Raw genomic sequence first — 13,552 nt, forward strand, 5'->3', positions numbered from 1 at the left:
AAAACATGATTGTCCTGCATGTATTTTGGAGTCCCTCATGCAGTATCCTCGAACCTTCCCTGATAATTTTTTCCAATTAACATATAGTGTTTCTTTGTAATTGTAGCTAAATTTGAAAAGCTGGCTTGGGTAATGAATACTTGGATGGAATATCAGAAAATCCCAAGTCTCTGCACCAGAGATGGTATTCAACAGGTTCTGATCAGTTCTGGAAAACTGGTAGCAGAAATTTTGAGTAGTTCGGAGAACCGGTAAATACCACCTCTGACTGCCCCCACCTGATGAGGAGGAAATTGAGATTTTACATTATCCTTCTCCTGGAGTGGGGTGGGAATGTTCTTAATTCAGAGATCTTACAATACCACTTTCCCCTAATGACATTTCCACATTATGTAAGTAAAAAGAAGTGTAGCTAAGTCTGTAAGCTATTACTTTTTCTTTTGCAGAAAATATAATTACAAAAACCTCCTTTTTTCCTATTATCTATTTTTTTTCTAATCATCAAAATCAGTTGTAAGTGCATTTCTTCTATCTCATGCAAAAAGTCTGTAAGGGGTTTCCAGTCAGCCATAAATGTAGATATTGTTTTTTCTCTGATCAAGGAAGTTAATTTAGACATCACCAGACTATCATCTGGATAGAAAGTTTATTTTTCTGCACTATTTACTTTGTATGCAATTATTTAATTACCTTGTTCATTTAAAATAAATGTGTAATAATGTATGTCTTGAGATTCAAGGGAATTTGCTCATCTGTTGTGAGACTTCCACCATCACTGAAGCAGTTTAAAGTTGATTCTCAAACTCTAATAGCCTCAGCTGATGGGAGAAAAAAATTGTTTGCTTGAGGCTTGTAAGTTTGCCCAGTGGACATTCTCTAACATTCAACCAGACCAAACAATTGAAGCTGTCAAGCATTGCTTATTTTTAGAATTTATGACGTTGGTTTTCTTACTGCAAATAAAAAGATGCTAAAATTCTCCTGGCCATGTGAAACTGGATATAGATTACAGACATTTTGACCTTTTACAATGAAATGCAGTGACTTATCCTTATGGTTCAGGAACTTTTCACAGAACAGAAACCATTTCAACCATTATACCTGCAACTACTTACTTAATTATTTATTTATTTTTGCAAACTGCACTGATAGGCTGATGCATAGGGTTACACCACAGCTAAAACATGCTATAGTTAGAGAAAATACAGTTATTACTTGACGTATAAATGGTGTTTTTCTTTATTTAAACTTGATAAGTAAGAGAACTTGGAGAGATTTTAGTCCAGCTGGGCTAAAATGATAAATGGACTGAAGCTACAGAGGAAAGGATTAGCATGATAAATAAAACAGTGCAGTTTTCCATGTTGAAAATTAACATACTGTATATACTCGAGTATAAGCCTAGTTTTTCAGCCCACTTTTTGGGCTGAAAAAAGCCGTCTCGGCTTATACTCGAGTCAGTGAAAAATTTGCCCGAAATGGAGGAGAAAAAGGGGCGGGGCCATGCCGCTGGGTGACACTCGTGAATGGCCCAGTGCCCCTGTGAGTTTCCCCTCCCTCTGTGTCAGTTTGCCGCGCAGCGCGCACCGCACCATCCCCCCTCCTCACGTTCTAATGTAATGCAGGGCTGTCTTACGATTCCCCTTCCTCCCCCTCCTGCCGCTCTGCAACGATGTCCCACCTCCTCCTTGTTATGGCAAGCAGCCACATAGCAATGTCCCACCTCCTCTGGTACAGTGATCCAATGATAGGAATCACTGTGCCGTGTGTCATAGGAGGCGGGACATCGCTCCCGCGGCTGCATGGGACATCATCATCATAGCGGGACATCAGCATCATGAGGTGAGTGAAGTATTTCATTGAATACACCGCTAGTTTACTGTTTTTCTTTGAAATAAATATTCAAAAACATTATTGGTATCTATTTTTATTTTTGAAATTTACCGGTAGCTGCTGCATTTCCCACCCTAGGCTTATACTCGAGTCAATAACTTTTCCAGTTTTTTGTGGTAAAATTAGGTGCCTCGGCTTATATTCGGGTCGGCCTATACTCGAGTATATATGGTAACTCAATAAAAAGGGCATAGAGATCTTGAAGAATGGAAGGAAGATCATACGCTGCTCCCGATGTTTCTTAATATAGACCTTATTTACTGAGACAAAGGACTATTAAATTCTAGCTCTCTAATAAAAGAAACTGGATTGATAAGAAATATCCAGAATCATTACCAGGCAGTCATATATATAAATGTTTAGCATTAGTTTTAGTGTTTTGCTAGAAAACTACCTGTAGTTTGTATTCACTGATGCACTTAATACATTCAAAAAACAGAGTGCTGGGTTTTCAGCTTTTTACACAGAGTATATGCTTAATGTTGAAAAAGCACACTTAATGTAAAACCAGATTTGAACTTTGATTATACACTCTTCCTAATTATCCAAATTACGTGCACATTCACCCCCTGGCAATGCATATAAATAGTATCCCTATGAAACCAGCAGTCTAATCAAATAAATGAAGTAATATAATTATTCTTTGTATCTCTGTTACCTCTGATTTGTCACATGCATAAGGGAGTCTAGGCTCTATTATTAATACTTTAATTTCTGGGAGAAATTCCAGAGTTTATTGCATTAAATGCTAAGATATTAAAAATTGGTCTTCTCATACTGAACTACTTCTATTTGTATAAGGATATTTTATCAATACTTTATCAGAGTACTAATATACTATACAACATTGTGGACTGGTAAAGAGAGAAGTGATTAATAGTTATAGGCTCTTTCATGTATTTTCTTATATTACTTGAAGCTAGTTTCTAATTTACTTGCTTATTTCTATATTTATCTATCTATCTATCTATCTATCTATCTATCTATCTATCTATCTATCTATCTATCTATCTTTGGGGTGAAATTTTACTTTGTTACACTTTTGGCACAAATCAACTGTTGCATAGAATTATTAATGAGTTCCTACATTTGTTACTAAACCAGAATTGATTAAACACAAGAAGACAAGAGGGACAATTATTTGTTTTACTTCTACAATTCTGGAAATTCTATTTTTAATATTTAATACATTTGATGAGTATCGTTCATAGAGATAGAACCTCTGTAAAGACTTTTTTTAGCATGCAAATACCATTCTATTATGTATATATATAGAACCTATATTTAAAAGAAAAAAGTGAAAGGTGATTAGGTGCATAAAAATCAAAGAAAAAGCAAGTGATGTTATTAAAGAGAAAGAATCATAAAAAAGATATAGGAAGGAAAAACAAGGGAAAGTTGATAACTTTACAAAGATGGTGATTTCAGCTCTCTTTTTATACTGAAAATTACAAACAGTTTCAAACATTATTATTAGTAATGTTTATTAAAAATAAACAGTAGACTTGGCAATATGTCCAGACTGTCTATCTTGAAAATAACCAAAACATAAACAAAAAAGAATACAGAAAAATTCAAAATTTTAGACTGATACTTTTAGGACTGAACTACAGGCAAACTCTTCCGTAGCAGATTTTATGGAATAGAATGAAATACAATCAGGCTTTTCTATCAACAGATTTTAAAGATAAGATAAAGGCCCCTACATTTGGAGGGTTATCAAATCTGTGAATATTATCTTGATTAATGAAGAATATACCGTATATACTCGAGTATAGGCCGACCCGAATATAAGCCGAGGCACCTAATTTTACCACAAAAAAACTGGAAAAGTTATTGACTCGAGTATAAGCCTAGGTTGGGAAATGCAGCAGCTACCGGTAAATTTCAAAAATAAAAATAGATACCAATAATGTTTTTGAATATTTATTTCAAAGAAAAACAGTAAACTAGCGGTGTATTCAATGAAATACTTCACTCACCTCATGATGCTGATGTCCCGCTGTGATGATGATGTCCCATGCAGCCGCGGGAGCGATGTCCCGCCTCCTATGACACACAGCACAGTGATTCCTATCATTGGATCACTGTACCAGAGGAGGTGGGACATCGCTATGTGGCTGCTTGCCATAACAAGGAGGAGGTGGGACATCGTTGCAGAGCGGCAGGAGGGGGAGGAAGGGGAATCGTAAGACAGCCCTGCATTACATTAGAACGTGAGGAGGGGGGATGGTGCGGTGTGCGCTGCGCGGCAAACTGACACAGAGGGAGAGGAAACTCACAGGGGCACCGGGCCATTCACGAGTGTCACCCAGCGGCATGGCCCCGCCCCTTTTTCTCCTCCATTTCGGGCAAATTTTTCACTGACTCGAGTATAAGCCGAGGCGGCTTTTTTCAGCCCAAAAAGTGGGCTGAAAAACTAGGCTTATACTTGAGTATATACAGTAGCTAGAAAATATATGAAATATTGAAATTGTACTGATTTTTTGAAACTTTAATAAAATGAAGATAAATTGGTATCTTGTCCTGACACCTTAAACACTGATTTAAGAGACATTACTGATTCCTGGAAAAATATACATAATATCTCATATTTTGTGATAACATGGAGGAACTGCACAATAATAATATTTCTACAGACCTTTCACACCCTGGACATAAACTGTTTCAACTCCTCCCCTCAGGATATCAATAGTACTTAGACTTATATACCACTCCACAGTGCTTTACAGCCTCTTTTAAGCGGTTTAGTCAGCATATTGCCCCTAACAATCTGGGTCCTTATTTTATCCACCTTGGAAGGATAGAAGCCTGAATCCACCTTGAGCAGGTGAGAATTGAACTGCTGGCAATCGGCAGTCAGCAGAGATAGCCTGCAGTACTACATTCTAACCACTGCGCCAGGATCCCACTGTAGAGCATTGCACCAGGCCAAAACAACTAGACACAGTTTTTTCCCTTGTGCCATCACTCTGCTGAATCCCTAATTAGCACAGTACTGTCTTATGCCTAAAGATATTTACCCATGTAGTATGGCTAAATTATTATTATTATCCTTCTCATCTTTTCTACTACCATCTTTTGGTATCTTATGATTATATTGTTATTTGTATGTACACTTGGTGTTTGCATGTACATTTTGTTTGTATGTACACTGCAGTGGTGGGTTGCAAATCCCGTTCCAACTGGTACGGTTGGAGCGGGGCCAGCAGCATCCTCATGAACGCGTGCAGCGCGTGCACATGTGTTCAAGCGCCTCCGCAACGCTCCAGCTGCTCCGTGGAGCATCACATAGGCGCTGTATATGCCATGCGCCTGTGCAGAAGTGCAAAAGCCTTTAAACTCCAGTAAGGAGCTTGGGCGGGTCGGTGGGCCCTCCGGAGCACTGTACCGGAATGGTATCCGGTGCTCCGGGCTGACTCCAGTACGCGCGTACTGGGACGTACCACCTGCAACCCACCACTGGTACACTGATTATATTACCTTGTTTCTATGTACACTGAGAGCGTATGCATTGGAGATAACTTTCTTGTGTGAAAATCACACTTGGCCAATATTCTGTTCTGTTCTGCTTTCACGTTTCTTTTCAAAGGTATTATTTATGCAGGGTTGTGCAGAAAATGTACAGCATGGACCTATGTCTTGTTATTACTCATTCTTCCTAGTTATAAAGAGTCACTGTTTCTGTATATCCTTTACATTCGACACAGGTTGAAAACATGGCTGCAATAACAAGCAAACATAAATGCAATTAATTAATTGAATAAATGGAAAGGATAAATGGATCCTATCTAGGTATAAAGTGAGATTAATAGCTCAAGAAGGAAGCTACCAACTGCAGCCATTAGCCTTATTGCAGAAGTATAGAGATGTTGATTTTATGTTATTCACTTATTTATTTATTTTTCAATTTATATGCTAACTGTATCAGGAAATGACTCTAAGCATCTTACAGAATAAGATTAAAACATTCTTATTAAAACATCCTTACTGTACTTATTGTTGTATTTTTTATTATTTGAAATCTATTTGTTCAGCACCAAATAAAAGGAAGATTTTGATTTTCTTAATTTTTAAATTCATAATAAATAAATAAGCAACCTTGACCTCTCTCTTGCTCTTGAATAATATCTCAATAGGTACCAGTAGTTATTATCTGTAGTGATAGAGGATACTTCCTACCCAAAATATTGATTCAAAATTTTCATAAATGAACATTTCTACTTTCCTGAAATAAATGCATTGCTTTATTTATAAGCTTATGCTAAATTTGAAGATTCACCCATATCCTGAATTCATATATATAAGGTGACCAGACATCCCGCTTTTGACGGGACAGTCACTATTTTTAATAATTTGCCCCGTGTCCCGCAGCGTGTTCAAAAACTCCCGATTTTCCAAAAGAAAGAAAACAATTGTAAAAAGGACGCCATTAAAAAAAAGTTTTTATTTCTCTGAAGTGTTGTTCCCGATGTGGCCTTTAGAGGGCAGTGGTTTCCCTCTCTCCGCTCAGCTCCCTCCCCTCCTGCGCGCGCGCTGACGCACACCGTTTTTCTACAGGCAGCGCAGAGAGGAGGAGGCTCGGTCCCGGGCCAAGAGGCTCAGCCGTTGGAAGGTTTTTCTTTCTTTTCTTTTTTTGCCCGCTTCTCTCGGGCGCTGCTCTCCCTGCAGCCATTTCTCCCTCTTTCTCCTTTTTGTCCTTTCTCCTCCTTCCCCCCAAAAAGAGAATGAGGGGGAGAAAGAGGAGATGTGGGAGATCGTGGAATCGCTGGTTTCTGAGCTTGGTGAGCAAGGATCCCCCACCCCACCTCCTCTTTCGGAAAGAGGAGGTGTGGAGGAGATTGTGGGATCGTTGCTTTCTGAGCTTGGTGCAGCAAGGATCCCACTATCTTACTATTTTATTTTTCTTTATGTACACTGAGAGCATATTCACCAAAGACAAATTCCTTGTGTGTCCAATCATACTTGGCTAATAAACTATTCTATTCTATTTTACTCTACTCTACTCTATTCATTTCTATTTCAATTCTAACAAGGAGTTTAGCTTCTCTCTCTTGAAAATGTAAGCCAGCATAAGGCATTATAATGCAAGCTAGCCTTAACTTTCAAACAGTTCATTTAGTGACCAAAGTTACAATGGCATTGAAAAAAGTGTCTGATGACCATTTTCACACTTAGCGACCATTTTCACACTTAGCGACCGTTGCAGCATCCGCATGGTCACGTGATCAAAATTTTGATGTTTGGCAACAGATTCGTATTTATGATGGTTTCAGTGTTCAGGTCATGTTTGACAAAATATAAAATTTTTAATCAAGCCCCCACCCCCCCCAGTCAATGGTGTCTCTCTTTACCAATCTGAAAATCTGGTCACCTTACATATATAGTAAGTTTTTTCCTAAGACTACTTTAAGTTCAAAGACTATATCTGAAACAAAATGAAGGAGCTATTATTGGGTGAAAAGTAATATCAACATTTAGAGAGCAATTATTACGACCTCTTCTATCTCTAGTTCAGGATTTTCACATAAGGGCTTCTCTTTAATTTTTTAAAGATTAATTTTACAACTTTCCAGAAGTGACATTTCCTGCTTCAAATATCTTGCAAAATGAACTTCAATTGATAACACTGTATAAAAATCTTCTTGGTGGAACTAGTCATTGTGGAAATGTTACATTTTCATATGTCACTGGTCACTTATTTAAACTGTGATAATACATAGAAACTGAAATTGTACACATTCACTGACACTATCCTTTTCAGGAAAGACCCATCTATGTTGAGAAAGTTGCTTAAATTATCTGTTTCCTATAGAAACCAGTACTGATAATACATAAAAAGACAGATCAAAATTAAGTTATATAGATATGGGACCTTGGCATAAGTAAGAGAATTAAAGAATAGAGATGCCAGGATCATAGATTCTGTATAAATACTTAAAGATGAAAATTTGAAAGCAAAATGTTAGCCTTCTTTAGAAGCTTTTAAGGACTGGAAAGCAGAATACGACATTATTAACAATTATTTCATGCATTGTATTTCCTGTGAGTCAGATTGTTTTTATGCTGAAAAGGTCAAATAAAAGTTTCAGAACCAAAAGAAAAGTAAAATGGGAGCATTGCTTACAATAGCTAGTTTTTTTGGCTGACCTGATAATATGAATGATTCAAAAGTTTTAACCTAAACCTTTGTTTTAAAATGATCTGTAATGTTCATTTATATGCTTGGGCTAAGAGGCAATATTCAAATGTAATCTCCTTTCCTTCAATTTTTCTGATTTTCTAATGACGAGCCATTTCTTGGCAGGAACATATAATAGAGAGTGAGACAAATATGAACAAACTTCCTTGTTTTCAAACTGATTCTTGTGTAACTAATGAGATGTGTTATCAACTGTTTGCTGTAGAAACAGAGAAGTTGGTGTTAGATGCATTTTACAAGAACATATTGTCTCAGGTCTTGGGAGATGTAGCTTTCTGCACAAATAATTTGTAACTGTCAAATATTTATCATTTACTGCATTTCATATTGGGTAACTCCAGGAACTGGGATGAAGCCAGCAGATGGTGATAGAAATTAAACTTATGATACAGTTCAGTAATCAATAAGACTTTGAAACACAGATATGCTCTTTCATCCTTATACAATCTCCTCTCTAAATTCCAAGTTAAACATGATAAATACATTCTACACTCTGCTCCATTTTCCCTCTGTCTTCCTAAGCAAAGACAACTAGCAAAGTTGGATTGACTTAAAATCTAATGCATCTGAAGAGCCACCTTTGATATCATTAAAGAGCAGAATCAGAAATCATGAACAAATCACAGAGGAGCCATTGTTCAGCTAATACATAATTGTGGAGCCACATTTCAAGGAAGCCTTACAAAAATAACTTAGATTGGGGGGAAAAGAGGACACAAATTTAACTCTAATTAAAACAGCTTAACACAAAAGAATTAAGTCATATATATTTATTGCCTCCAGACTGCCTTGATGTGATATAAATTGCTTAAGGCTACTGTGGGAATAAAATCTATCCACATTGAATTGAAGCTCCAATCATGAAATCCATTGTTTGTCACCACTAATATGTTACAAGAAATTAAATGTATAAAGACATAAATCCAAAAGCCTAAGAAAAAAGCAGATTGATTCCCCTTCTTTCTAGTGTTCCTTCTGGATCCCATTTTTTCAGGAGAGGAGCACAGAAAGAATACAGATTACGTATACAGAAGTGGCTGCCAATCTGATCTTGCCTCTATCGGGCCCAGAAGAGCTGCTAAAAAGGAAGATAAGACATGTCACTCATTTCAATGCAGTACAGGAAATACTGCAACATTCTTCCCGCTCTATGTTCTGTGTGATGGCGCTGTTTAAAATGCTCTGTAATGCAAGCTGTAATCCCCAGCCTTACAACTCAATCACATATTTATTAATTTTTGACGTAATGCCCAGCAACTGTCCCTAAAGCTTCTATTGTGTGTGTATATGAGGGGGAGGGAGAGATATATTATTGATTCTACTCCTTTCCTGCTTGATTTGCTCAAACCTTTCTTCTGCTGGGCATGCAAGAGTATTTCACTGTTGCAAGTTGTAATTGAAAAAGACAGAAATGCTCAATATGACTCATACATTATTCAACTTATCATCTGCTAAAGGGAAAAAGAAAAGAAAAAGTTTGCATATCTACCTCTTCTCCTATCAACAGAAAATAATAATTTTCAATTACATTATATGTATGCAATTCTGTTCATGAAGAGAATCTGGAGCCAGAGAGACAGAAATGCAGACAAAAAGATAGGCCAGGGAAGCAACTGCAACAAATTCACTTATGTGTGGATTCTTGGCTCCAGTTTGCCTCTTTATGATGTATCAAATTGAGGATGTTACCAAATAAAACAAATGTCAAAATCCAGGGCAAAAATATAAATCAAATCCTGTATTAGCTATCTGAAATGACACCAATGAAGCTAAATAAATCCTGACTGAATGTGAAGTTCTGCTTTAATGTATAGTCTTAGAGGACCTCTGTTAATACTTTCGTAGCATATATTTATGATAAAACACACAAGACTTTCTTGACAATTATTTAAAAAAATACAGAGCATTTCTACATTCCATTATTACTTAGAAAGCAAGAACAACCCGAGGACTCTTGAGGCCATTTTTGTAGGGTTGCCACCAGCATCCACAATCAGAAAGAATTTTAAAACATCAGCAAACCTAATAGTATTGGCTATGATGGTCAAAATTTTCACAGCAATCTTTTAAGAAGCTGTCCCAAGCCAATTGTTCTTCATTAATAAAATGGACTTGAAATATCATTTTCTTGAACTTCAGTCTCATTTTATAATCCCAACGCAATTGCTTAAATTTATAAAGGTTCTAATGACAAGAAAATCTGAGGAATCAAAATATCCTCTGCTATCATTTTATTCATACAAAGAAATTCCTCAGACATGAACTTAGTTATTTGGGAAATAATCATATAGGACCAACCAAAGTCCTTCATCAAAGAGTAAATGTTCATGAATTTGCTCTTGCAAGGACTCAAATAGCATTGATTACTGGCCCTGCAGTCCTAGTCAGGGCTCAAACCAGGATAGAGTTACCCTTTCAAGTTCCTGAAAATATACTTATTTGTATAAAACGGTGACAAGAGTAATACAATCACAAAAACAATTGATACATAACCAGTCAATTACAGCCAAAATCCTGTCACTCCACTCCTCTCTTTCTTCTTTTGCTTTCCAAATGTCAATTTTTTGTTTGTAATATATACTTCAGAGGAAAAAGACACCAGAGAATTCCAGATAGGATGGTGTAATATTCCTGGTCAGACTGTATCTGATCAATATCACTGACTCTCTACCGGAAGAAATAAAAACAGAAATGTGTACAGATATCTACCTGATTCTGTACTATATTGTACATTTATAAATGTAAAACAAGCTGAACAATATTTATACATTGATGAATCTCCATTAAAACCACAGGAAAAATAAACAGAAATTACTGGTCTCACACACATATATGACATAGCCCATTTTACAGTATTAAACTCTGTTCTCACCAAAATATTAAACAAAGTTATTGTTGCCAAGCAGTAATTGCCCGCTTTTGCTATCACATGTAGTATTTAAATGCAACACAGGAATTAAGCAAGTTCTACCTACCTTCTAATACTGTAAGCTTGGCACTAGTGTTTATCTCGCCAACACTGCTGGTAGCCATGCACTCATAAATTGCTTCATCCCGAAGGACACGTAGTGGTTGAATCCGCAGAACTGATCCAGATCCATCATCAAATTCAATAACCTTTTCCAAGAGAGGGAAAAGTTTTTATCAATTTATTAGTACAACTGATCCATAGAAGACCACTACCTCTGCATATCTTAATATATTAAATTTTCAGCTATAATTGTGAAATTATGAAGTGCTAGGGAAATCATCCATTCCTCTATGCACATCTCCTTGACTGTCATTGTGGTTAAAACTTAAATCCACAGACATAACCAGATGACTATGGCTTCAGGTAATATAAAATCCTACTCTTACAATTAATCATGTTTGCAGATGTATGAATAGATTTGATATTATCCAAGATAAACAAAAAACAAAATTACTATGTTAGATATAGATAAAATTCCAAATATGACAGGCAAGCAAGCAAGGGTGGTTGCAACTGATGTTCAACTCAATATTTATTCATATTAAAGATTTAAGATAAAATATGTTCATAGATTTCCAGAAGTATTTAAGGTACTCCAAAGATAACTGGAATAAAGTTTGCCATACTACTTAACTTCAAATTTAATTAAACCAACATTTTAATCTTATATTCAGTGAATGAATTATGACACTAAAATTTGGCTAGTATAACAAACCACCATTTGCTCAAATTAAAATAGGAATGGGTACTTGGAGGAGGGGTGAGTAAAGGAAAAGGTAGCATAAACATTCAAAGTATAGTATAGAGACCCATTTGTGATTTTACTGAGAGGCAGAAATAGTTAAATAGGGTTTTTATATGTCTGCTCCATAGTAATTAAAATAGTGTTTACCAATCCTAAAACATAAGCATTTGCTTTACTCTAAAACCACCTATAAATTGATCTTTAATAGAAAAAAGTAGAATATTTTATTTTATTTTAATTTGCTGAAGAAAGTGTTTCTGTAAATGAAACTGGGTGGGATCAATAGCATCAATCTCTTGCAGTCACTGGGTACTCCATACATTCTGCTGTGTAGTGCTGGGATTTCTTTAGAACCATCTGGGAGAGCAAGAAGAAACCATGGAAAGCAATGCAGAAAATCATGCTTTTTTCCACTCCTTTGCTACTGAATTCTACCCAAAGGCTCCATATTAGTAGAGATAGGGATTAAATAACTTTACAGTAATCTAATTTCAAATCATAAGCAGAAAGAAATGATCACATCACTGGAATGATACAATGATTATACATGGAAGTTATTCCAAAATGAAATTTGCTTCCCTTAAATAAGAATAATTGTCTTGTTAACTGAGAACTTGACAAGCAGGACATAACTGTAATAGCATTCTCTTATCCTTCTCCAACAATTAATACCCAGAAGCATAGTGCTTCTGAGCTGAAAGCAGTTATACACCCAACTTAACCAACAGTAGTAAATGGCTTTATTTTCTACATACCTCAAATCGCTGGGAGCTGACCTTTTTTCCTTTCTTCATCCAAGTGATGCGTGGTTTTGGTTCGCCTGTTGCTTGACATACAAAGGAGGCAACACCACCAGAAATCCCAATCTGATCTTCAGGGGTTTTCATAAAGTTTGGTTTGCCTATAAGAAAAAAAAAAGTAACTGTTGAGATTTAGCACCTAAAATATATAGCACTTCAAATTAGGAGTTTTAAATACAACCAAGTTAACTCCAACAGCACAAAGCTGCCTTACACAACTTTCTCATGACAAGCTTGTGCACTTCTAAAAACATGTTATTTTTCCTAAGAAACGTATCGGAAGTAAGAACTTGGGAAGGAATTTGAGAATGTTTTTGGAATATTTCTAACTCAAATAATCTATTAACATTACACACAAACTTGCATACATATTACACACACACACACACTTTGAATCAGTGTTGACTCCTGGGTCCCTACAGTTATCTTGGCAAAGTTTTCAGAAGTGGTTTGCCACTGCCTATTTGTTAGGGCTGAGAGAGAGTGACTGGTTCATGGTCACACAGCAGCTTCATGCCGAGAGACACTAGAACTCACATTCTCCTAGTTTCTACCCAGATGCCTTAACAATTATATCAAACTTGCTCTCATGTCTGTCTATATCAATCCATCCACGGCTTATTTTGCTTTGTGTCAGGGTTTCAAATACCATCCTCCATCAACTAAGAGTTCGAGGCTTGAAATTCCTTAATGCTCAATTTTCTTAGAGAAGCCACATCTGGGAAAACCCGAATCTGAAAGCTTCCAGGTTTTCCCCACTCAGTTGAAAGTTCAAGACCCTGCCCCAACACCCACAAGTCTATCACATGGCTCAATCAGCCATTGCTATGAAGGAAGATTCCTCCCATCCACATCCGTCCAGGTGCAGGGACAAGGTGACCTTTACTTTCAGAGAAGGAATGTTATTGTGGCTACATATGTCCCATGCTCCATACAATCCA

The 13,552-nt window shown here is 36.5% G+C and overlaps 1 protein-coding gene across 4 annotated transcripts in view; it reads right to left on the minus strand.

The window, feature by feature from the left end:
* The window catches only part of PTPRF (protein tyrosine phosphatase receptor type F), a 627,213-nt gene that overhangs the window by 286,525 nt on the left and 327,136 nt on the right, over positions 1 to 13,552 (minus strand). For all 4 annotated transcript variants that reach the window (XM_032217661.1, XM_032217663.1, XM_032217660.1 and 1 more), the window contains 2 exons: positions 12,567 to 12,712; positions 11,071 to 11,212 (listed from right to left, as the gene is read on the minus strand). In XM_032217661.1, the coding sequence (XP_032073552.1) occupies positions 11,071 to 11,212; positions 12,567 to 12,712 (288 nt within the window). The remainder of the gene's footprint in view (positions 1 to 11,070; positions 11,213 to 12,566; positions 12,713 to 13,552) is intronic.

This window comes from Thamnophis elegans, chromosome 5, assembly GCF_009769535.1.
Source record: "Thamnophis elegans isolate rThaEle1 chromosome 5, rThaEle1.pri, whole genome shotgun sequence".
Classification (NCBI taxonomy): domain Eukaryota; kingdom Metazoa; phylum Chordata; class Lepidosauria; order Squamata; family Colubridae; genus Thamnophis; species Thamnophis elegans.